At 42.8% G+C, this 24,611-nt stretch overlaps 2 protein-coding genes across 8 annotated transcripts in view; one reads left to right on the top strand and one right to left on the bottom strand.

The window, feature by feature from the left end:
* Positions 1 to 3,405, bottom strand: part of DOP1A (DOP1 leucine zipper like protein A) — a 55,983-nt gene extending 52,578 nt beyond the window's left edge. For 3 of the 6 annotated variants that reach the window (XM_053381350.1, XM_053381355.1, XM_053381354.1), the window contains exon 1: positions 3,150 to 3,361. The gene's annotated coding sequence lies outside the window, so the exon portion shown is untranslated. Of the gene's footprint in view, positions 1 to 1,681; positions 1,778 to 2,455; positions 3,099 to 3,149 lie in introns of those variants that run through there. The other 3 variants (XM_053381352.1, XM_053381353.1, XM_053381351.1) reach the window with 3 other exon arrangements.
* Positions 3,406 to 3,502: 97 nt separating this feature from the next.
* The window catches only part of UBE3D (ubiquitin protein ligase E3D), a 50,470-nt gene continuing 29,361 nt past the window's right edge, over positions 3,503 to 24,611 (top strand). For both annotated transcript variants that reach the window (XM_053381370.1, XM_053381369.1), the window contains exons 1-8: positions 3,503 to 3,672; positions 6,354 to 6,553; positions 9,206 to 9,296; positions 12,495 to 12,729; positions 15,226 to 15,295; positions 16,454 to 16,523; positions 18,528 to 18,636; positions 20,034 to 20,203. In XM_053381370.1, coding sequence (XP_053237345.1) covers positions 3,608 to 3,672; positions 6,354 to 6,553; positions 9,206 to 9,296; positions 12,495 to 12,729; positions 15,226 to 15,295; positions 16,454 to 16,523; positions 18,528 to 18,636; positions 20,034 to 20,203 — 1,010 coding nt within the window. In that variant the 5' untranslated portion in view covers positions 3,503 to 3,607. The remainder of the gene's footprint in view (positions 3,673 to 6,353; positions 6,554 to 9,205; positions 9,297 to 12,494; positions 12,730 to 15,225; positions 15,296 to 16,453; positions 16,524 to 18,527; positions 18,637 to 20,033; positions 20,204 to 24,611) is intronic.

Raw genomic sequence — 24,611 nt, 5'->3', positions numbered from 1 at the left:
TTCCTTTTCCCCTATTATTTTATAATTAGCAAATTCAACCAGTGTCCTGTAACAATGCTCTATCACTGAATTACAGCATTTGAAGGATTTTAAAGCAATTATTTCTAAATCCAAGAAAAGGGTCTTAATTGTTACTGTTCACAACCTATAGCCCAAGCATCATTTAACTTTTCTGAAAAATTAGGAAAAAGATACCCACATTTAAAACTACAGAAGCTTAATAATAGTATAATGTGCTGCTGATAAAGCACTTATACAATATGTTATTTATTTAGCATCCATTATGCTATTTCCATTATATGTATATAAGATTGAAGCTGCACTCCTGCGTGCACTTACCAAGGAACAAGCCCCATCAAACATGAAAGTGCTTATTTCCACAAATTGCATTGTGGGAGACAGTAATCTGCTCAGTGATATCCAAATTGACAAACCACTGGCTCAATGCATGAGCTTCTAGTGCCTCTCCTTGGGACAGAAGATAGAAAGATGTGTAGACACCATGTCAACCACTGCACTTTACAAGAGGCAAAGAAAACTGCTTACTAATGCAGTTTAAAATTACAAATCTACATAAACATAGCACAGAGGGAACAGAATAAAGCCAATTTATTAGTTACTCAGATTTGCAAGTGGACTTTGAAAGACAATGTAGAAAGGGGTTACTAATCTGTGTTGCCTTATGTGCAAAAAACCACACTTAACTGCAGCAGATTGAATTTGAAGAAGGGACACGAAGAAAAGGGTGAGTACAATCCTATGCTTGTTTACTCAGAAATAAGTCTGACTGTATTAGAGCCTGCTCCTTTATGAGTGTGCAGCTTGAACGAGTGAATGAAAGTAGAGAATGCAAAATGCCAACTATTAGAAGGTCACATCATACTCTAGCAGCTAAAATCAAATAACCATTAACTCCTGTTCATTATTCACAGTAACTGGGGTTGGAGATGCATGATTCTGAAGAGTGGATTAGTTTATCCTTTAACAGAAGTTTTTAACAGTATCAAGACTCTAAAGGGGCGGGCAGAGAGCTACAGGTGGCTGTTATTTAAAATAAATGAGCTCAGAGTGCAAAGGTGTGGTGTGTGTGCAGCAGGTAGATGATGAATTCTCACTCTCCCCACCCCCACCCTGCATAACAAAATATAAGAAGACTGAGAGGATGGCAGGGAAGAGAAATCCCTGTCTTCACACAACCAGTCTGGCTAAGACATTGGCAATGGGGAAGCTAAAGGTGAACTAGTCAACATTTAGTGCACCTTGTGACTGTATCTGATGAAGATGGGAGAGGAACAAGAGAGGCACAAGAGATGATGATGATGCCTCTTTCTGATGGGCCCTGCTCCATTTATTTTCAGCCCCCCCAATGGAGGGGTGGGGGCTGCCATAACGGAATGTGAGATAGAAGAAAACATTAGTGGCAGACAGGAGAAACTCACCCATAAGCATATTTGGAGACACAAAAGACCAGGAGGCATTTCCACACAGCCCACCCTATACTTCTGAATCTGGCCCCCAAGGAGGAGAGGGAGGAGACCCTCCAATAAGGGATGCCCCCACCCTGCCCCCCTATCCCCAAACCTTAACGCTTATATACCCTCCCCCCGTCACAACCAGGCACCGAAAAAGCGGGAAGCAAAAAAGGGTTGGGGGAGGGCGCGTCGCAGGGGGAAAGGGTTACCTTGGCGTCCCAAGCCGGAAGAGCCCCCGCCGCCTAAACACACCGGAGAGGGCACTGACAGCTCCCAGCATGCAGCGCGGCCGCCTTCCTTCCGCCGCGCTTCTCCTTGCGCAACAGCGCCACCTGCCGGCTCTATAGAACGTTCCACCGCTGAAATCCCCCTCCACCCCGCGCGCGCCGGGGAGTTCGCCCTCCGCGCTGCGCGTGCATCTTTCCAGGCCGCGGCTCTGTATCCGCACTCGCCAACCGGGCAGTAAAGCCCCTCGGCCACACGTCTGTCTTCGAGAAAACCTGTCTTTATTAAATTTGTCGGCCGCTTTATCTTGCCCAGGGCAACCCCAAAGCGACTTAGAAGGACCCAAACAACATGGGCATAGCCAGGGGGTGCAGCTGCGCCCCCAATCAATCAAGTAAATAAATAAAAATACATTACTAATTCTGTCGCAGATAACTCTGTTCGGCACCCCCACATACGTAAAGCCTGCCCCCACTAAAAAGTTGCCTATGGCCATGCCAAACAAACAGACAACAAACCCCGCAGAAAGCGATTAAAACCAAGGCTAAAAGAGAAATACAATGAAATTCTGCCACCAGCAGATATATGGGCCCTGTACACGCGCACAAGGGAATTCTTGCACTGTTCGGGAATCCAAGTGAGGGAGTAGGAAGCGGCCCCTCTGTTTGCGCGCGTCCTGCGCGCATTAGTTGCACGACGAATGTCTCAGAGGGTGCAATTAAATGTATATCTGTCTCCAACAGAAGCGAGCCATTTACCCCTGGGTCCCGGCTTCCGAAGCTGTCCTCGACCTCTGGTAATCGAAGGCACGCTGCTTCCATACCTGGAGGCTCTGCATCAGGGTGTGCCTCCAGACGCTGTCGACTCCAACTCCCACCAGCCCGACGGTCAGGGATATGATAGGAGCTTCAGCTCTACAACACTTGGGAGGGCCCCGAGTCCCCCATCTCGCTTAACAGCCTTCACTAATAATACGCAGTTTGTGAATTTAAGGCTCTGCTATCCACTAAGGACGCTTAGGCTGCAATCCTATACACACACACCTGGGAGTAAGTCCCATAAAAGTTTCGCACCACTTTGTAGGAAATGTATACTTTTTTGTGCGTTCTGCAATTTTCTAAAGGAGACGTACTAGTATACACGTATAGGATTTCATTGTAAGCCCGCAATGATATTTTGAAATTGTTATTATGGCCTTAAGGCAATAAACCTTTTTGATTGTAAGCCTGGAACCCTGTATGAGCCAACCTCGGAGTAGGCCCAATGGTATCCAATGGAACTTAATTCTAAGTAGATGGCAATCCCCTCCCCCAAGGCCACAGAGATTTTTTTCCTTCAGAGTACTGTACCATATTCAAAAGACCGAGCCCTTTAAAAGAAGCAAAAGGCCTCTCTGGATTGCAAGATGAGACACTTGCTTGCAACAAGAGCTGGGCTAAGAAATCCACACACCATTTTAAGCGGCATATTAGGCTTGCTCCAAGCTATCAGTCCCAGATGACGCCACGTGGCGCACAAACGATTCCAAAAACGCAACCTTCCTGAGCCCGTTCAATTCGAAATCGGAGAAAAACCTGAGAAATCCTTTCCTCGGAGCTGAGCAACTGGAGGGTGAGCAATCGCAGCTACAAGTTTGCACACAGGAAGAAAGGACGCCGGCTCTTCTATTTCGTTAAAACCAGCCACTGGTTGCCTGGCGATAGAGAGGGCGCTGTGGCGAAGACGGAGACTTTCTCTTTGCCGGTAGAGGCTGGTTTCGCTTAAGCGCTTCCTGGGCTGAGTTTGGCGTTTCCCCTCCTCCTCCTCCTCCTCTCCCACGTGGGTCTGCTCCCCGGGCAGGTCTGAATTTCGCCGCGGGTGCAATATTTGGATGTCCCCAGCCCGGGATCTCAGTGGCACGCGCTGGCTTAATGGACGAGGTCGCAGTGTTTTTGGAAATCAGGCAGGGGACGCAGAGTGGGCTGCTGATTATCCGGTATTTATTTTAACTCTTTCCAACGCCCCCTTCCCATTTTAAGAGAAGTACACAAATACATGTGTACCGGGATCTATTTTGCGATAGCCTCCTTTTCTCCCAGGCAATTGAAGGCAGCCGCCGTAGGGTCTCTGTGCAATCTCCTATCCAGACACCGATTAGATCTAGGTTAGTTTCGACCGCAGTGGCAATGGGTGGGATCAAAGGTACTTCATCCTCCTCTCCCAGCCTTCCTTCAGCTGGTTAAACCTCCCCTCCTCTGCCTCGACGATGACGAGGTTGATTGGCCCCATACTGATGTTATGCTTTCCCCTTCAGAGTTATGGTAGGGAAAGTGTAACCATTTTCACTCCTTGCAGCCCCCTCTGTGTTGATCAGCTGACTGGGGAACAGCTGAGAGTGCTTAAAAGGGTGCCTGACTGCAGAAAAAGGCACTCCTCTGCAGAAAGGTTGGGATATGAATTTAATTAATAATAAATATTTATCATGCGCCTCCCCTTTCTTCCTGTTGCTTGGCTGACCAGGACAGCTTGGCTGATAGTTGTGTGTCATGTCAGGTTGGCAGTGGGCTTGAAGCTGCCCATGGAGTGCAGATTGCACATTTCTGAACAAGAAATAAGGGAGAAAGGCATGTTTCTTATTAAGTATGTCTGTTGACCATAGACTGTGCATATTTCTCAGATAATTTACATAATGCAGTCAAGATATGTACCTTCTCTAAGACCTGTTGGGGATTATGCATTTTGCCTGGGAAATGTGAACAATTCCCACTTCGTGAGAGGGTTATGTGCACATTGTCCATGAGGCCTAGTGAATGCATTATGGTCAGCTATTGTGCTCATTAATCACTCAATTTATATCCCCCTTAATATATATTGTGCTTCCCAATTCAGGACTGCACTTCGTACATCTGTTGTACGACCCATGCTCGTTTAAGACACAAAGCTCTGTAAACTTTAAGGTGGAAGTTGTACTACAATACAGTGGTACGTCGGGTTACAGATGCTTCGGGTTACACATTTTCAGGTTACGGACGCGCCGAAACCTAGAAGTACCGGAACGCATTACTTCCAGGTTTTGGCGCTCGCACATGCGCAGAAGCACTAAATTGCACTTTGCGCATGCACAGAAGCACCAAATCACGTCATGCGCATGCGCTGTGGGTTGCAAACGTGCCTCCCGCATGGATCATGTTCACAACCTGAGGTTCCACTGTAAACTAATCTGGCTACTCCTCTAGAATTTGCCAAGTGGGTTTTAGAGACTTTATTGCAAAGTCAGGAAGTTCATGATATCAGAATACTAGGGAAACTACATTAAGACAAGTTTAGGTTTGTGGTGTAAACGTCTTCCTTGGTGATGTCATATGCTGGGCTCATGTGGAACCCTGGTTCAGAAATTCTCCAAGAGTTTGGTAAACAGACCCTCATTGGCACAGGGGCCCTGATCAGATGGAGCACCCGTGTGGCTTCAACAGGAAGAGGACAACAGCTCACTGGGTATCCAGCTTCCTTATGATCAGCTTCCCAGCCTGGACGTCAGTTAGGTGTGACCGCTGGCTGCACACCACCTCCTTTTGAAACCTGGATCCTCAAACTCCTTCTCTCTCTCTGGCTCAACCAGGACTGAAGATAGCCCCTGTGTGGCTAGCCATCTCCCTTTGTAGGAAATTTTGAATCCCCATCAAGGTCCCCAGTTGTGTCTGTTTCCTTTCTAACTTGTCAGGGCAACCTGCAGGGAGGGGAAGCTGCAAGCCTTTTCTGCCTGCAGGCTCTCCTCCCAGCTACTTCTGCTAGCAAGCCTTGTGAAACTGATATGGCATCACAGAAGGTATGTGGCACATTATGTGGCCATAATGAGTTTTTAGCGGCACTCTGTCCACACATACACACAAATAGCGAGTGACTAAAGTGCTCTTACGTGCAGGCAATAGGAATCCGAGATAAGTGTTCTCAGTAGTGCTGTGTCTCACTGATATGTAATTGCTTCTTAATATTTATCGTTCAGACCTCTGGTTAAGACAATTGTTATTCTCCCAGGCATTTTAATGAGTTGCATTTAATGGAACCCAAGAGTATGTTAAACAATGGAAACTGGATTTTTCACTTTGCTGTTCAAATCAATTGTTATTTAATTGTGTGTGTGGCTGGTTTTTCATTGTTTGGTGAATTATTATATATTTGGTGATATTCAGTGGTGTTTGTCTGCCAGCAGGATGGGCATCATTTGCAGAACAGATTCCCCCTCCCCTCTGCTTGCCCCTCAAATGTCCTCTGGGAACACCCTGAAGCAGATTTGAGAATGGCATGGCCTGGAGTTGGGGTTAGGAGAGAAAGGGGCCAGTGGCGTATCGTGGGGGGGTGCAGGGGGAGGCTGGCCGCACCGGGCGCAACATCGGGGGGGGGGGGGCGCGGAAGAGACTCGAGTGCTAAAATCCACGGGTTAGGGGGCGCAAATTACTTGCCTTGCCCCGGGTGCTGACAACCCACGCTACGCCACTGAAAGGGGCAGTCTGCCTAGTTAATGTTAGATATTGTTTGTGGTTGTTTTCTTCTGTTTAATTTGCATTGTGTACATTTATGAAAGGCATATAAAAAAACCAGGCTTTCCCAGGCCTATCAGTTTGTCCTTGAAAATCTGCTTTGAGTGGAAAATAATTGGTCTCTCTTAAACATCTTCAGCCAACTAAAGCCAGAAAGCTGGCCCATGGATATTACCTTGATGCCGTCATTGGTAGAGCTAAAAAATGATGAACACTGCAAGACCATCAACCTTCCACCAGAGGTCAGGATTGTTCCTTCTTCCTGTCGAGGACTGCAGTATGTGCTTGGGGATGGCTTACATATGAGACTGCTAATTCAAGCAGGTTTCAATAATACAAGTAAGAGTGACTTATATATGTCTTTTTATCACCAGCGTTCTGTCTAAAGTTGTAAAGCAAGTAGATCAAACTGTGAAGGATTAAGTATGTTTTCAAGAAACACGGCAATTGAACCAAAAAAGAAATGTGAGATGTGGGGATGGTTTAACTTTCAGCTGTGAGATTTTCCTGAACTGACTTCACAATGTGGGCAGATTCCCTTTTTTTCTTTTGTTAACTCCAGCTTGGATTTAACTGGATTTACTCCCTTTGCTGTGTCCTAATGAAAACAAAAGTTAGTAACAAACCTCCCTTCACAGGCAAAATGAATGCATGGCAAAGTAGCATTGCAGGATTAAAATAAGAGTTTTCTGTTAGCTTGCCTAGTTTTTTGAGTCCTTTTGAGATATAAGTCTGCACTCAGATTGTGTGTTTCGCTAAGTTGAACTGAATGCTGTTTCTGAAATTTTGTCAGTTCACAATGCCCCATGTCTTTGAATTATTTTTATTTTTCTTCAGTAATGTTGGCTACAGTACATTCCCATAGTTAAGCTTAGCTTAGTCCCACTGAAATCCATGGGATTTAGGCTGAAATTCTATACCCACTTATCTAGGAGTAAGCCTCCCTTAAAAGAATAGGATGTAAGTAAGCGTATTCAGCTTTGGAATGTTACTTTCATGTAAGTGTGGCTTTTGCATTGCTGCTGTATGATGTCACTTTGCTAGCATGATATAATTTTGTGGTGGTAGCCGTTGCATATTGAATATTATTGGGAACTATTTTATTTTTTACATTTTTTAATCCATGTACATTTAGAAGCCTTCCTGGTATGACTAAAAATATGTTATGTTGCTGTTTGACTGGAGTGGTGCTTATTTCTACAGCTTCCTGGGGTGGCAGATTACTTCTGACAATGTGTGTATAAGACACCCCCATGTATAAGATGCCCCCTATTTTTCGGGACTCCAATTTAAAAAATAGGGGATAGATTGGCCCATGTATAAGACGACCCACAGTTTTTCACATAATTTTAAAGTAAAAAAAACCCCTAGTCTTATACACGGAAAAATACGGTATCTTGTTAGTTGGTTGTATATTAGTGGGATATGTTTTAAGTAGCTTCCATTTTAACAAGGCCCACAAAAATAATCCTGGTGACCCACATATGTGGGGTAGATAACAAAAGAACTGGCTGGGTGTCTGGATTCAAAACGCAGGGCTAAACTTGCTCTCCAGCAGGAGAGAGCCCCAGTAGCAAAGTTTACTTGTACAACAGTCAAGCAGCTGTATAGCATTGTGGAATATAGGTTAGATCCTTTTATCCCATTTAGTCCACTTGTAAACAGTACTCCTCTCTTTCTACTCCACTTGCAATGAACAAACCACACACTGTTAAGTTTAAAATGCTTTACTTACAAAATGTTCCAAATGTCAGATTCATGTATTTATCTAAGCAGCAGCAGTAAGGAACACAGACAGAATGCTCTTGGATAGAAAATACAGAAAGGTATTTTACTGTAGCTGAATGTGTGGACAACAAGCCAGATCTGAACATAAGAAACCTGCTAGATCAGGACAAGGATCCATCTTGTTCCAGCACCCTGTTCTTATAGTAGCCCAGCAGATGCCTACAAGCAAACCTGAGTGCCAGCATTCACCCACACCCTGTGATTCTCAGCAACTGGCATTCAGAGGCATGCCACCTCCGACACTGAAGGTGGAAAGTAGCCACTGTGGCTAGTAGCCATTGGTGGCCTTATCCTCCATGAACTTATACAGTCCTCTTTTAAAACCATCCAAACTGGTGGCCATCACTACCTCTTGTGGGAGCGAATTCCATGGTTCTGCTATGCGCCTTTCTTTTATGAGTGCTTTCTTTTGTCTGTCCGGAGTCTCCCAGCATGCAGCTTCATGAGCCCAAGTTCTGGGATTACGAGAGAAGAAGAAAAACTTTTCTCTGTCCACTTTCTCTGCACCATGCATAATTTTATCATGTCTTCTCTTACTCGCCTTTCCTCTAAACTAGGTAAAGGTAAAGGGACCCCTGACCGTTAGGTCCAGTCATGACCGACTCTGGGGTTTCGGCGCTCATCTCGCTTTATTGGCCGAGGGAGCCAGCATACAGCTTCCGGGTCATGTGGCCAGCATGACTAAGCTGCTTCTGGCAAACCAGAGCAGCCCACGAAAACGCCGTTTACCTTCCCGCTGGAGCGATACCTATTTATCTACTTGCACTTTGACGTGCTTTTGAACTGCTAGGTTGGCAGGAGCAGGGACCGAGCAACGGGAGCTCACCCCGTCACGGGGATTCGAACTGCCGACTTTCTGATCGGCAAGTCCTAGGCTCTGTGGTTTAACCCACAGCGCCACCCGCATCCCTTTCCTCTAAACTACAAAACTCCAGATGTCGTAATCTGGTTCATCTCTGCTACAAGCTTGCTGGGCTATTAGCCTTGTCATCTTCAGCCCACTATGCGTTATATGACAATAATAATATGCATCCACCATACATTGTACCATGTATGATAGGTTTGAACTACTTGAAATGTGGTATATTTTTCCTTCTGCATCCTGCAGTTTCTAAATGTCTTCCGGGGTGAATCTGGATGGTAATATCGCTTGCTTTTTAATGCTTAAAGTTATGTGGATTGCATTATTCAATATCTTTTCAGAACTGGTACCAGCTCTGGGCAACATCCTTAAAACCAAAAAGAATTGTACCTTTTACTGCCAGTCTTGCCGCGAGAGCGTAATAAACAACCGGTAAGTGCTGTACTCCCATTACAGTTTGCCTCTGGATGAATGGGTTTGCATAGAGCTTAAATGAACAAGTGAAGACTTCTAGAGAACACTAGTTTGTACTGATCAGGACAGGAAAACATGTAGCTGTAGTGGTAAAATAAATTATTGGATTAGGTCGTTAGGCCAGGGGTGGGGAACTTCGGCCTCTCTTTCTCTGGCTCCTGGATCTCTCCCCACATCCCACTGGCCCCATTTTGCACTACAAATCTTTGCCTGAGTAGAATGTATCTTTGAATTCTGATAGTGCCTGTTACATGTCTGCATAGACCAGGGTTTCCAGTTTTTTTGGACTACAACTCCCATCATCCCTAGCTAACAGGACCAGTGGTCAGGGATAATGGGAATTGTAGTCCAACAACAGCTGGAGACTCAAGTTTGGGAAACCCTGGCATAGACGATAGAGAGGGTGGGTGGACAATTGAGACTAGACAAATTTACAAAGGTAAAATTTATCTTCCTTGCACTTTATGGCTCTGGCTCTGACCGCCACTGGCATGTGGTCCCAAGAAGTTTGCTCAGGAATAAATGTGGCCCTCAGACTGAAAAAAGGTTACTCACCCCCCATGTTAGGACTCTGCTTCAGAGATTTGGAGATCTAGGAATTTATGACTTTTCCTTCTATTCTGTGTCAGTTATGAATAGCTCATTGTTCTCCCTGTCTTCTCTTCCCCTGATTGTTTTATTTTAACACAATTTCTTTTTGTTTGTTACATTTTTAATTATCCTCTACCTCTCTGAGAGCCTTCTGGCTGAAGGGCAGGATATTAAGGTTTCAAAATAAGCAAATCACGTCTTCACGCCTAAGGAACAGCTCTGGAAATCTAGCTAGCTGTTTTGTGATTTTTAGTTGACCTCAACAATGGTACTTATTGGAATATTTCTCCTCCTTGGTTTTTTAGTCATGGGCCGTTGCAGTGCTATGCATTGCTTTGTTTACTACCCATGTGTGCCCACATCTGCCCTATATATTTAAACACAGTTATACCACTTTAAACAACCATGGCTTCCCACTAAGAACCCAGGGAACTGTAGTTTGTGAAGAGTCCTGTGAGTTGTTAGGATACATCTAGCCCCCTCACAGAACCACAGTTCTCAGGGTGGCCCAACAATCCTTCTTCCCAGGGAATTCTGGGAATTGTTGCTCTGCGAAGGCAATAGGGATCTCCTAACAACTCACAGCACCCTTAACAAATTACAGTTCTCAGGATTCTTTGGGGAAAGAATGATCATGCTTAAAATGTACGTTATGGATGTGTCCTATGTTCCACGCTCTCTTGGTATCACGGTAGTGAGAGATTTTTTTCTTTCTTCCTCCCATATAGCTTGCTGAGAGGCCATGGCTGGTTTTCCCTAATCGGGTACGACCAAGGCTGCTTTGGCACATGGCTGGCAGGGGAGGCAACAGTCCTTTTCATGGTATTGTTTCTGCCATTCAGTAGCTCTCTGAAATCTGAGCCGAGTGGCATTTAAACTAATTTTCCTCTGCTAACTTTTCTGACGTTGACCCTTTCTCATTAATCCCAAATATCACTGCACATTTGCAGTGCGGGTACGCTGAAAAATAAAATGCAGGTGTCATCTGTTTAAGCTTCAGCTTACTGCATTACATTTTGTGTCGAGTATTATTTTTCTAGCATACACAGAAGGCTTGGTTATTAAGCTAGGGAAATATATTGCTCCAGGTTCCAAGCACATCCACGGGATTGAGTGCCTTTTGCTTTATTTTACTGTCTGACAGAAATGGATTTGTAAATGCTTTTTTTTGCAAAAATAATGAAGCTACACAAGATTGCAGAAGCAAGTACTGAAGGGATTAAACAAGACATTGAAATTAATGTTTTGTAACTATCACACTCTGCCGTTTAAGTGTGTGTGTGTGTGTGTGTGTGTGTGTGTGTGTTGGTATACCTATAAGGTACATTCTTAGGTCTGATATGAGTCTGGTTTGATATGTGTCATTAACATCTACCTAACTTATTATGTAGACGCTCATCAGGCAGAGGATGGCGGGGGCACGGGAGTTCTGCTCCAAACACTGTTACATTAACTCCTTCCTGAATTTCAGCCAAATAATTGCATTCTTGCCAGGCTCAATCTGTGTTGCATTAAATCTAAGACTGTTCAGTGGCATGTAGTTTTAAGCCATGATTGTTTCAACCATGGCTTAGTGTTGAATGGGGATGGGGAGGCAATCTTCCTCCTTTAGCACAAGATCAGAGTGTCAGAAGTGGTATGAGAAAACTGCCATTTCTTGCGATGTTTATATTACATCACCACCCCCTGCACTGGTCAGACTGGATTTTGCAAGACTCTGAAGAAGAAGAAGAACAAAACAAAATAAGCTCTAATAGTGCAGTTGGCACTGCTGGAATTAATGGGTGGTATTCCACTATTTTTTGTGGTTGCGTAAGTTCCCCCTCTCCTTGCCCAGTGCCATTCCCAACTGCTCTGGAGGGTTGGGGGAAACCCCAGACAGATTTTGGAGGCATGTGAAGGGAGGCAAGGGAAGAAATATTTGCTCTGATGTTCATTCACTTAAGTGTTATATTGAATACAACCCAGAATATGTAATATTTCAGAAGGCACCTGTTGACTATGAAAGAGCTAATGAAGTTTAATATATTTTTCTCTCCCACTCTAACCCCCACAACTTCCTCAGACTGTCAAGTTTTTTCTTTATTTTTAGTTTTTGTATACACTTCCCTGCATGACCACATTAAGCAGCACTTTTGAAGGAAAAATAAAATAATGTTAAGTCTACTGAATTCCCCACAGCAATGCCTCCACCATTTCCAGAACGTTTTCTTAATCTCTAAGCTTTTGACCAGTATGTTCTTCTGCCCATGTTCAAAAAGAGCTTCTTTTCTTCTATTAACATTTCCTTCAGGAGTGAAGGTGACTCCCATCCAGAATCTACTTACTAACCTATATATGCAATCTCACCTTTCTTGAACTGTGTTAGCCAAGGGCAGAGTTGGGCACCTGTGACCTTCCAGATGTTGTTGGAGTCCAGCTAACATCAGCCCAGGCCAGCTTGTAGACCAACAACATCTGGATGGTATCATGATGACTCCTGCTTTATCGAAATGACTTGTCCATACACTAAGTCTAATTGGTCTGTGTCATTACAACTAACCCTTTCACTTTCATCCCTTTCAGGACGTTTCTCAGAGTTCTTTCCCTTCCCGGTGAGAACTGGGGTGATTTGGTGGAGGAATGGTGTTGTCACCCCAACCCCTTCAACGACAGCGTGCTTCGGCCACAAAATGGAGACTGTTTCCTTGGGCACAATTATTTCCTGATTAGTTCAGGAAGTGAGCCAACTGGGCCAAGTTCTGAAATCCCTCATTCAGAATCCCTGGGTGCTCCTTCTAGAAGCAGTGGCTCTGTCTTGGTGAGTACACTGGAGAAATAATAATGGACAAGCGTACACTTGACATTTGTTTTGATTGTTAGAGGATTGGTAGAATCATAGATCTGAGTTGGAAGGAACCCTGAGGATCATGTAGTCCAACCATCTGCAATGCAGGAATATGCAGCTGTCCCTTATGGGGATTGAACCTGCGACCTTGGTGTTATCAGCACCATCCTCTTAAGCAACTGAGCTATTAGAGAGCATGCATAAGAGCCCAGGTTTGTTTCCCTGGTATCAGCAATGACAACAGGCACAGGCAACCAGCTTCTCTTTACATATTTTTTGCAATTAGCACACTCTATTAAACCTTCTTAAACTGTCCCTGTGATTGGAAACCTTGGCAGGCCAAGGTTTCACAGAAAGGGTTTACAGCACCTTCCAATCTTCCTGCTAATTATGTCAAGATCTCAAAATCTCTGCCTCCATCCCTAGGCTTAACATTTCACATGTTCAGGTGAACATTGCCTTGGTAATTGTAATATTAAAAAGTAATATTAAAGTAATGTTTGAAACAACCTGTTCAGGGAAGTTTTTAATATTTAACACTGTACTGTTTTTAACACTTGATTGGGAGCCGCCCAGAGTGGCTGGGGAAATAATAACAAATTTATTATTATTATTATTATTATCCATCACACACACACACACACACACACACACACACACACAGCGCCATAGGACGGCTCTTCCACATCACCTGAAGCAGTACTTTTCAGTGGAGCAGTTCACTCATTCTTCTGACACTCAACATGTAATACATTTTTTTTGAATAATGAGCTGTTGAAGAATGCACTTGTGTGTTAAAAAAGCCAAAATAGCAGCCGATCCTTCTTTATTCTCCCCCTGCCCCCCACCTTTCCTCTCTCTTCCTCTCTCTTTCTGTCTGGACCCAGCACATGGCAACTCTTCTGCAAATCATCGTTTAATACAATTTTTAAACACCCTGAGGTCACACAGCATTCTAGCAGCTATCTCTAGGGGGAAGTATTTTCTTCCTGACTATGTCAAGGACCTTTTGGAGCAGAAGCACAAAAAAGATATTAAGAGAGTAGATTGCCAGGAGCTGAAAGTTGTCAACACAAGATACATTGATTTAATTTGTGTGGCAAAAAGTATTGCCACTTTTGTCCAAACCGGTGGAAACACTCTCAGCTCGTTCCTCTTCTGCTACCTTATGTACTTCTAAGCAAGAGGGAAACATACATTGGGTGTGTAGCAATTGAACCTGGAAGCTCCTGCAGTCCTAGCCTTGTCTGCACAGAAGTAAGTCTCACTGAATCCACTGGGGCTTGCTTCCACCTTAGTAGGGTTTTGCTGCTTTTAAGTGCTTTGAATATTTAAGGAAGTGCTATATAAATATTTCTTCTTCTCCTTTCCTTGTGTGTAAAGCTTCCTATGTTCCTGATCATTTTAAGTTACAACATCAGTACTCTTTTACGTCATGATAGCAAACCCCATGCAGAAGTCTTCAGACTTAAACAATGTGGGTGGAATTCAGCATCACACTCTTCCAAACGTTTCCATTGATTTAACAGCTGATCCCTAGTGTTCTGTCTTTGGGATGGTCTAGACCAGGCTTCCTCAACCTCAGCCCTCCAGATGTTTTGAGACTACAATTCCCATCATCCCGGACTACTGGTCCTGCTAGCTAGGGATCATGGGAGTTGTAGTCCAAAAACATCTGGAGGGCTGAGGTTGAGGAAGCCTGGTCTTGACACAAATTTGTAACAGCTGGGACCAAGTGCAATAGTTTTTAAAAGGTTGACTGGAGTGATTAGTCTTTCTGGATTAGCAATAGTCTCCCTTAATGTGAATATGATAACTGAGGTTTGAAATAAAAATGAAGCCATTCGTTCTGGGATGCAAAGTGCAGTCAAAAGTTTGAGTGAAGTTGTTTCAATAGCCTTAACTTGGCCTCTACAACAAGGTCCTGTGCCCAGAAGTCTTTGTATTTGTGGTCAACCTCAGGTGGAAAACATCACTCATTATCTCTTAGCCTGCCCCTTATATAGAGACCCAAGAGACAGCTTTCTGAAACCTTTGTTCACACAAGCAAGCAGGTGCACCAGGCAGAAGCAGTTCCATTTCTTTTGAGTGACAATAATAGCTTCGCAAAACACAGAGTGGCCCTCTGTTCACTGACTGCAAAATAAATCAGGATAAAGGAGTTCGATAAAATCTCTATAAATTGTTGTGGTGATTCAGAGGTGAAATCAAGCTGGGTTTGTTGGTGTGTCTGGTAACTTCTCTTTCTTACATCATGGATGATGGCTTATATTATGGGTGTATGTTCTGTATTATTAATACTATTACCATATGTTTGTCATGGCCATTGGCTAGAACAGTAAACATATGAAGTTAATAAACTTAACTCTTTGCTTTGATTGTGGCATAACATTTTGAAAAATCAAGTGTGTGTGAGTGTGTGTGTGTGTCAGTCTCTCAGTCTGTAAATGTTGCTTCTTTGCCCTACAGAATTCAAAGGCAAATAGAAGAGTAATTTGCAGACGCTGCAAGACATTGTTGGGAGAGGTTCACTCCTCAGGTACGGAGTATGTGAACAAAGATTCCCTGGGCTGTTTCAATCACTTGCAGCTTGAGGATGTTTTTGTGTGCTGTACCAGTTATAAAAACACTGTGTGACATCCAGTGATGGCCACCCATTTGTACAATAGAAATCTTGGGCTGTGGCACGACACTACTAGTTTTCTCTTCTCCCTGCCCTGCCCAAATCTGCTCTGCTGGGTCCTCCAACACTCTGGAGCAGTTTTTTGGGGGTAAGCAGAGTTTTCAGGAGGATGAGCGAAGGGGAGAAGCCCAGTTGCGTGTACAGATAAGTTTGGTTAGATACCACCATTATTCATAGAGGTTTGCACGCCAGTGTTTGGGAGAGGTTTTTTTAATAGTATCAATCTGCTATTGGGATCCAGTAGTCCTATTTAATGTCCTGTGTGGAAATGAAAGTAATTATTTCAAAATGAACTCCAGTTTAATGTATTTTTTTTTTGGTAACTTATTTGTTCATTTGTGGCTTAGTTAAACATTTAAAATAAAATAGAAATAGAAAAGCAAGCAAGGGTAAAGCACTACAGGTCTATAGACCCTTTAATGGTTGAGAATCACATGGAGCATGAGGTGGTTCAGAACTTGTATAAAAATAATCTACAAAAATTCAAATGGCTGCTGGTGTCTGCAGCAGCTGCTGGCTTGGGAGGATATATGAAACTTAAGACCTTTTCAAATATATAACATGCTACTATTTTTAAATATGCTTTGATAACTGTTTTGATTTCTTCTGTTTTTTGTTGTTGAAAGTGTTCTTGAAAAATTAGAGAGTTTGGATGTGAATATTTTAAATAACTTGAAATACTCAGGGGTAACAGTGGTTTATCAGTCAGGCTTGTCATGTGTTGTTTTTAGTCAGTCCTACTCCAGCAGTCTGACATGAAATTTTAGCGGGCAAAGCTTGATCCAGATCTATGGGCAGACTCAAAATGGTTGCAATTTTTTGAGCAAGAGGGCAGTTTACATCTGAAGTCCCCTTTGAAGTCCCATTTGAATACACTCCCTCTCCTTGTAGTATATGTGTGGTTTATGTATTAGTTATTTGTCCCACGCATGTGACTCAGTAAGGCTTCAGCTCTGAGATTAATTCTGCATTTGGTAAATATAGTACAGATACTTATATTATTTTTACTTCTAGGTGCCACAAAATACTATTTCACTGAACTGTTTGTTCAGCCATCTGAAGAAGGTTTTGACATGGTACCAAGGTGTGAAAGAATTCTGCATTTTAAAACTTTTCAACAGTTCTGCCTTTGTTTCATTTTTTCCTATACATTTCATGAAATATAACACACATTTAATGGTATTTGAAACCATGTTAATTAAGTGCATTCCCTGCTTTTTCTGTTCCTTCTCCTGCTAAGAAGTGTTAATTAGATTGTGGCTTTAGCAAATGGAATTCTTGAAGTCAAAAGTCATCTGGCTGATTAAGGGATGCCAGTTTTTATGGTACTCTGTAGCCATCAAACATCACAAACTTTTTAAAAGGTTCTTATATTTCTTCCCAGTAGAAGGAAATGTGCATTCTTCTTCCTTGAACCGAAAGTCTATTCCAGAAGCCTGAACTGTATCTAATCATGTATGGATAATCTATTCAGGGGGCAAAGGAGAAGAGAATATTTTTTATCCTCCCCTCTGTTTGCCCAGACAGATGTGATATGTGGTATTAGACACATTATGGCTTGGGTTGTTTGTGTGCTACTCAAGCTCTTAGATTGGACTTCAGCTGCTGAATGCACTCTTTTGGCACATGTGTCTCCTCTCCATGTATCTTCCTTATAGATGCTGAACTTATATGTTCAGGTCACACGCTAATCTACTGTATTCTCTTGGCTTATCATCCTGCTACACCAGGTGTGGAGACCTTTGGCCTTCCAGATGTTGCTTAACTGCAGTTCCCATTAGCAAGCATGGCTAATGGCCAAGCATATTTGGAGTTGGAGTTCAGCAACATCTGGAGGGCCAAAGGGGTTTCCCCACACCTGTTCTACACTATCATTATAAGGCTTAGTGCAAAGCCAAATTCACAATGTTACCAAAACAGTTAATACTTGCATTTCCCCCCCCCCCGACTGCTTTCCCTAGTATTCCTACTGGTCACCCTGCCCTTGAAAACCACTATTATCATCCTTGCAATGCCCTTGTAACATCCCAGTTTATGGTGTGCTTACAACAGTATTAATAATCCCCAGCCTGAGCATTGGTTTGCTGTTGTAGCAAGTTTTAGGGTTAATCAGTGGCAAATTATGCAAACTTAAAAGTTGCTGTAATTAATTTCTGCCATGAAACATATAATTGCCAATTACAAGCTGATACTTGACCATCTTTTTCTAACCTGCACAGCAATCGGTTTCAATTAGAGCTTTCTTCCTTTTCTTAATTGGAGGGATGGCTTTTAAATAAAACATTTTTGAACAAATTTCAGCAGCTGCACCTGTGCTGCAACTACCATAAAGTGCTGCAACTACTTTGCATTGTGATGACCATTATGTGGATTGGTTTCTCTCTTTATCGAGGTGGAAGATTTTTCAGCACATGTTGTGTATGCACTATGCCAGGAGTCAGAAATTTAGAGATAGGAGAGAATAAGGATATGCTGAAGAGACAATAGAGATCTGGGTTTATATGTTAGTCCTGAAAAGGGTTGGGGTCTGGCATGTACATACAGTCAGGCTCACATTATAAGATGCTGGGGATTATTTTCATTGAGTGCATTCTCTTTGCCTTGAACCTTCTGGAATGCAGTACTGTATTAGATCAGGTGTGACATTTTATTGTATAGTTGGAGGGGGGGATCATTGCTAAGGAAGAAGGTACAGAAATCTGGTTGATTGCTAGACGTAAAGAACTCCAAATTGCTTTTGTTTCTGTACTGCAGAATAGTTAATGGGCCAGTTTTACCTCAACAAGGCATCTTGAACAGGACACTGTTTTATTCCTGTCCTTTGCATTCTTCATGTCTTGATGATACTTCCATGACCTTTTTTTTTTTTTTACTACACTTGCTGTTTCTGTTGTCCAAAGCCCTACTAAATATTTTTGTGTGATTGGGGCTGAAAGGTACCTCTTCCACAGGTAAAAACGGCACTGGAAAATGCAAATGTCTCACTTTTCAACAAGCCTTGCCCTGATTTTTTCTCTCTTTTTACATTCTCATTTGCTTTTCGTGCAATGGCAGTCATATGAAGCTTTCTTTGCTTTTAAAAAAACAGGTCTCCCTTTATACAAAGTGTTGTTGCCCAGTGCCTTGAAGAGCTTTCTTTTGCTAGAAGCACATTTAGGTTCAGCATACAAGGAACTGATGGGACAATCTACATCTTGGTAAGTTGCAGACCTGTTAACTTTTTCATACTGTGATATCCTACGACTTGGCTCCAAATCTTTCTATGCTGTTTAGCTTGCTCACCCTTGCTAAGCAGGCGTTGTTAATTCTTCTAACAGTTAACAGTGCAGTCTGGTGCACAGTCTACTCAGAAGTAAATCTGAGGGACAGTTAATCCCAGTTAACTGTCCATAAGATTGCACTCAAAGGCTGCAACCCTATGCCTGCTTACCTGAGAGTAAGTCCCATTGAACTGAATGGGATTTACTTCTGGGCAGACTGCAATCAATGCCACTGTTCCTCTTTAAGGGGCGAGTAGATATGTAGGGTTGAATTGTAGTTGCATTCCTACAGAAATTCCAAAATGCAATTGAAATTATTGGCACAATTGCATTGTGTAAGGGAAGTCAGGACTTCATCACCATTTGCCATGGAATGTCCATTGTTATAGCACTTCCAGAATTTGTCATCTATAGTAAATGAACAGGATTTGCATGGGCAGTGCCCTAGATTTGGGATCTAGGGCTGCAGCCATAGGGCCCAACTACTTTGGTGATGAGAAGCTGTCTATAAACAAATAATAAACTATAAATACACATACCTGAAGTAAATTCCATTTAACTTTGTAGGACTTACTTCTAGGTACACATGCATAAGATTAGGCCGTGAATCATAATCATGGGAATACTGGATTTGAAGTTTCATTGCCCTTTAACTCCATGTTTATAAGTGTGCTTCTGTCTGTGTATGCAAAAAAGTTAACCAGTCAGTGAAATGAACATAGCAAGAGGGCAGCCCAAATGTTCAAGGAGTCCTGGAGCAACTTTCCTTTGAGGAAACCTTACAGTGTTTGGGACTTCTTAATTAAGAAAGGTGAGTAGGTGGGGGCAGGGTGGGGGCAGGTACGAGAAAACTGTATAAGATTATACATGGTGTGGAGAAAGTAGTTAGAGAGAATTTTTGCTCCCTCATAGTACTAGAACCTGGGGTTATCCAGTGAAGCTGAATGTTAGAAGATTCAGAACAGACATAAAGAAGCAGTTCTTGAAACTTTGGAATTTGCTGCCACTAGATGTAGCAATGACCATTAACTTGGACGGCTTTAAATTGGGATTAGACAAATTTGTGGAGGACAAGACTATGAATGGCTGCTGGTCATGATGCCACTGAATCCCAGTTGACAGGCAGCGTGAGTGGGAAGAATGCTGTTGTGCTCATGCTCTTGTTGTGGGCTCCCTGTAGGCATCCGACTGGCCACCATGAGAACAGGACCTGGCCTAACTGGGCTTTCGTCTGACCCAGCTGGGCTGCTCTTATGTTCTTAAATGGACTGGACCCCCCCTTTCTTTTAAAAAAACAAAACCCACAACTTGTAGGTTTGTCTCTTCATTCACAGATGTGGCTACTAAATTCTGACACGCTGCTGGTGGAATCTTCAGGAACACCAACCTGCAGTAATATTTTTACAGTGTTTGAACATGATATGTCGTCTGATTTGAGGCTGTTAAAGAGTCAGAAGGCTATCAAAGTCCTTTACCATCCCTGTGTGAAAAGCAGAAATAAGGAGTAAGTACCTGCTGTTTATGTCGCTTCTATTAAAACACCGTAGCAGGTTATTATTTTATTGCCATTGTTCAAATCGTCAGTGTTTTTATTTAAGCCAGTGAATTCTAATACAGAAAGGTTTTATTTCACCTATTTGAAATGGGGTGAAGCAAAGTCACCATAATGTTTGACTACAAAACAAAGTATTGCACTATTTTATATAATACAGTGTGGGTATAATTGCGGTATGAGGATATCTATCTATATTCTGCTGATGGCTTTAACTGATGATAGAGCAGAATTTATTTGTTTTAGTACTTGCCCTGTTAAGGAATATGGCCTTCTTTAGTGTGCTTACTTTTTCATCTGTTGGCTTCCTGATCCCGGCTTTTATTTTGCGATATATAAGCAGTATGAGGTTATAAAACATCTGTTCACCCCCCCCCCAAATGCCTTAAGGTCATGTGAGGGCTAGCTTTACCCCTTGCCACTATTATTTTAATATTCTTTTGGGAGCCGCTCAGAGTGGCTGGGGAGGCCCAGCCAGATGAGCGGGTTGTAAGTAGTAAATTATCATCATCATCATCATCATCATCATCATCATCATCATTCACACAGCCATGTTCTCTAAAGGTCCATGCATTTAGCTGGCACATGAACATTTTTTCTGATAAGGGCGATTCCTTCCATATATTCTCAATGTAAAAGAAACTTAGTTTCTCTTTGAAGTTATACTCATTCACCTTTTATTAACTCCACATGTTTTAATGATTCCAAATGTATTTTCTTCAGCAAGGAATTTTGTACAGGTGAGACAACTTCATTTTTCACGAATAATTCCCATAAATGGAAGCAGCGTTCTTAGACTTAAAAGTAGCCAGGGAGAATAAAGGTGGGAATGACTTTATGCACATATGTACTGATATTTATGTCTAAGGGTAAAGAAATCTTATTTGCTTAAACAGTGTTTTAGTGAGTAGTGTGTAATGTACAATGTACATTTGCAATGTGTTTGGTGAGGGAAGTCTTCTGCCTGGTCAGGTGAAAGTTGGTTTAGCAGTCACTTAGGGACCTTAACTGACAGCTGAAGAGGGGTTGGAGATAGAACTCTCTGTGTGCAAATGAAGGATAGAAAGTATTCGAACCACAGTTCATGGCTCAGTTGGTAGAGCACGAGACTCTTAATCTCAGGGTTATGGGTTTGAGCCCCACATTGGGCAAAAGGTTCCTGCATTGCCAGAGTTGGACTAGACGGCCCTCGTGATCCCTTCCAACTCTACAACTCTATGATTCTATATTCTGATTGGTGGCTGCAGGTTTAGAATTCTTAGTTAGACAGTGTGATTGGCCGGGATTGGACTAGAGGGGCCAGAAGAAGTGTATATATGACCAGGTGCTGGTCAACAGTAGTTAGCTATTGGTTAGCCAGCCCTTGCTGGTCAGAGGGAGATGAGGGGAGAACCTGCCTACAGCAGTAAGGGAGAACTGGGGGGAGCCAGTTTAGAAAGCAAAGCTTTGGTATCCTGTAGGAGAGCCAAAGGAAGAGGACAAGGCAGCAAAAACAGACCTGCACTTAAATAGGTCAGTAGGGTTGAAGCAGAGCTAATGCTTTTTTGTGGTAAAGAACCAATTTACATGCTAATGCTTTTGTAGCTTTTGAAGCAGCAGATGCAATGGGGTGCCTTTAAATTTGTAGGACTGTTGGTTGACAGGGTTTTCTTTTATAAACACACCACCTGCACTCCATACCCTGGATGAAGTACTTTCTAGTTCATTTGTTCGCTCTCTTAAAACTATAAGGGACATTTTAAAAGAAGCTTGTGTAGAATATGCGGTGCTGAATGGCTTGCTTTCTTCATAATTTTAAACAGATGGGCAAGTCTCTTGATGCACAGACCACATAATAGCAAGGGCATTTTTGTCTCCTCTAAGAGACTGAATGAGGACATAAGGCTACTGTGGTGTAACTAGCATGAGGTTCAATATGGGAAAGGGACCCCTGACCATTAGGTCCAGTCGTGGACGACTCTGGGGTTGCGGCGCTCATCTCGCTTTATTGGCCGAGGGAGCCGGCATAAAGCTTCTGGGTCGTGTGGTCAGCATGACTAAGCTGCTTCTGGCGAATGAGAGCAGTGCACAGAAACGCCGTTTACCTTCCCGCCGGAGCGGTACATATTTATCTACTCGCACTTTGACGTGCTTTCAAACTGCTAGGTGGGCAGGAGCAGGGACCGAGCAATGGGAGCTCACCCCGTTGCGGGGATTCGAACCGCCGACCTTCTGATTGGCAAGTCCTAGGCTCTGTGGTTTAACCCACAGCGCCACCCGCTGTATTCGTATTCAACTCGTATTCAAATTCTGACTTAGTCATTGAAGCTCAGCAAGTGGTCTTGGACATTCACACTATCTCAGGTTATCCTACAGTACAAGTCTAAAATAAACTCCATGTTCACAAGCTCTTTTTGGGAAAGACAGGATACAAACATCATCAATATTTTTTCCAGCTTGTTTGGATAGGGCCGAAGGCAAAAAGTGTGATACAAAGAAACTGAGACAAACCACTTTTTTGTTTTTTGAGCGCCTTTACTCGAGATACATTTAATCACTTGCTTTGGGCTTCACTCCCTTCTAAAATAGAATCTTAAGTCCTCCGGTATAGAAGCTGGTGAACTGTGAATCATCAGTTTGTTCTTGATTGGTTTTTGTGTGTATGTGACCTTTAAGTTTTTTGCTGTTAAAACCAAGAAACCCAAATTGAAACCCTGATTGCTTAATCATTTTAAGGAAGGTTTAGCTTTAAAACTATTTAAAATTTTATTTTCAGTCATACAGAGTACACTTGAGCATGGTAGCATATAAAGCTATATTCTCGTTCCTCTTTCTTTGTCGGCTGTATTTTGGTAGAGCTCAGTTGCAGTATAATAGGTTAGCTATCTGTTGTACTCCCTTTCCATATCCAACTGAGGACATCTGAGCAACACCAGAATATTGCTCCGAGCTATGCAAAAATCAAAACAAAAAAGCAGTATGAGGTAAAGTTTGGTCCCACCACAACAATTTATTTTCTCTCATGCAGCAGGCTCTTTGGATCTCAGCCCAGTACTTCTGGGTAATTTACATTTGCTCTCAGTCCTTAGCTTCTGCCTCATAGAAGTGTTTACTTGGCTGTTGAAGCTGCTTTGGGGTAGCTTGGGGACTTCTGTGGATTATCTTTATCCGTAATAGTCTTGGAGCACAATCTTCAGCACCTGCTCTCAGAAGTAAACTCCATTTGAAGTTGGTTGGACTTAACATCCAAATAGTGTGTGTAGAAGCATGGGCAAGTTGGGCCAAGTGACTCATGTTCACATGCAGATTATTCTGAGTTTGCTCTTGTGTTCCTTTCACTGATGCCCACAGATATATATTGTAAACATACGTCATCAATGTTCAGCACACTCATCAATGTGTATTTGCTTTAGACTCAAGGCTGCTCATGGAACTGTATTAGGAGCAAAGCTGCCTCACTTCTTAAACTTCTATCAGTCCCTTATACCCTGTTCTTCCCCCAAAGAGCTCAGAATAGCTGACATATAGTTGCCAGGCAATTCTGCACTGAGGTCGTTCTTTGGTTCAGAGTTGATTGGCTTTAGAAGTAAAACTACAGCATGTGCCTTCAGATCATTCTCTGAGGGGGTTGTTGCTTTAATTAAGTTACACCATTTCCACTTTCTTAGTGCTTTTCTTTCCCTCATAATTATCTTGGCCAATGAAGAATCATGTAGTGAAGATAACAATGTTAAGACACTAGCTTGAGTTTCCTCAACTTGGTGCCCTTTGGATTTTGTTGCACCACAACACATTATCCCTGACCATCATCCATGTGGCTTGGGAGGTGGAAATTGGGAGTCCAAAATCTGGATAGTACCAGGTTCGGGGAAGGCTCTACTAGTTAATCAATTACACCTGGGATCACTTAAATGAATTAATCTGGTTTAGGTGATGTGGTGATATAGTCCTTTAAGCTTAGCTTGCGGGTTACATGGGAATTTGTTTGAATCCCTGGAATAAGCCTAAACACAGATGCCTCTCATTAAGACCTCAAGGCCAGTGTTGAATGGTAATTAAAGACACATACTTATTTCGTTGGGCGGAAGGGGTGAACACACATAGTCAGTGTTCCCTTAAAACCTGGGCTGCAGTGAGCATAAGAAGCTCTCAGCATGGACGGTCAGCGACTGTTTGGACCTTAGAAGATACCGTATTTTTCTGTGTATAACATGCCCCCTATTTGGGGGGACTCAAAATTAAGAAAATGGGGGGAGATTGCCCCCATGTATAAGACTCCCCCCTTTTTAATTTAATTTTTAGTAAAAAAAAGCCTTGTCTTATACACAGAAAAGTACAGTATTTTGCTTTGTTGCTCACCCTGCTAAGATTTATGCGTAAG

The sequence above is a fragment of the Podarcis raffonei genome, chromosome 3, assembly GCF_027172205.1.
Source record: "Podarcis raffonei isolate rPodRaf1 chromosome 3, rPodRaf1.pri, whole genome shotgun sequence".
Classification (NCBI taxonomy): domain Eukaryota; kingdom Metazoa; phylum Chordata; class Lepidosauria; order Squamata; family Lacertidae; genus Podarcis; species Podarcis raffonei.
This window is presented reverse-complemented; position numbering and strand designations above follow the sequence as displayed.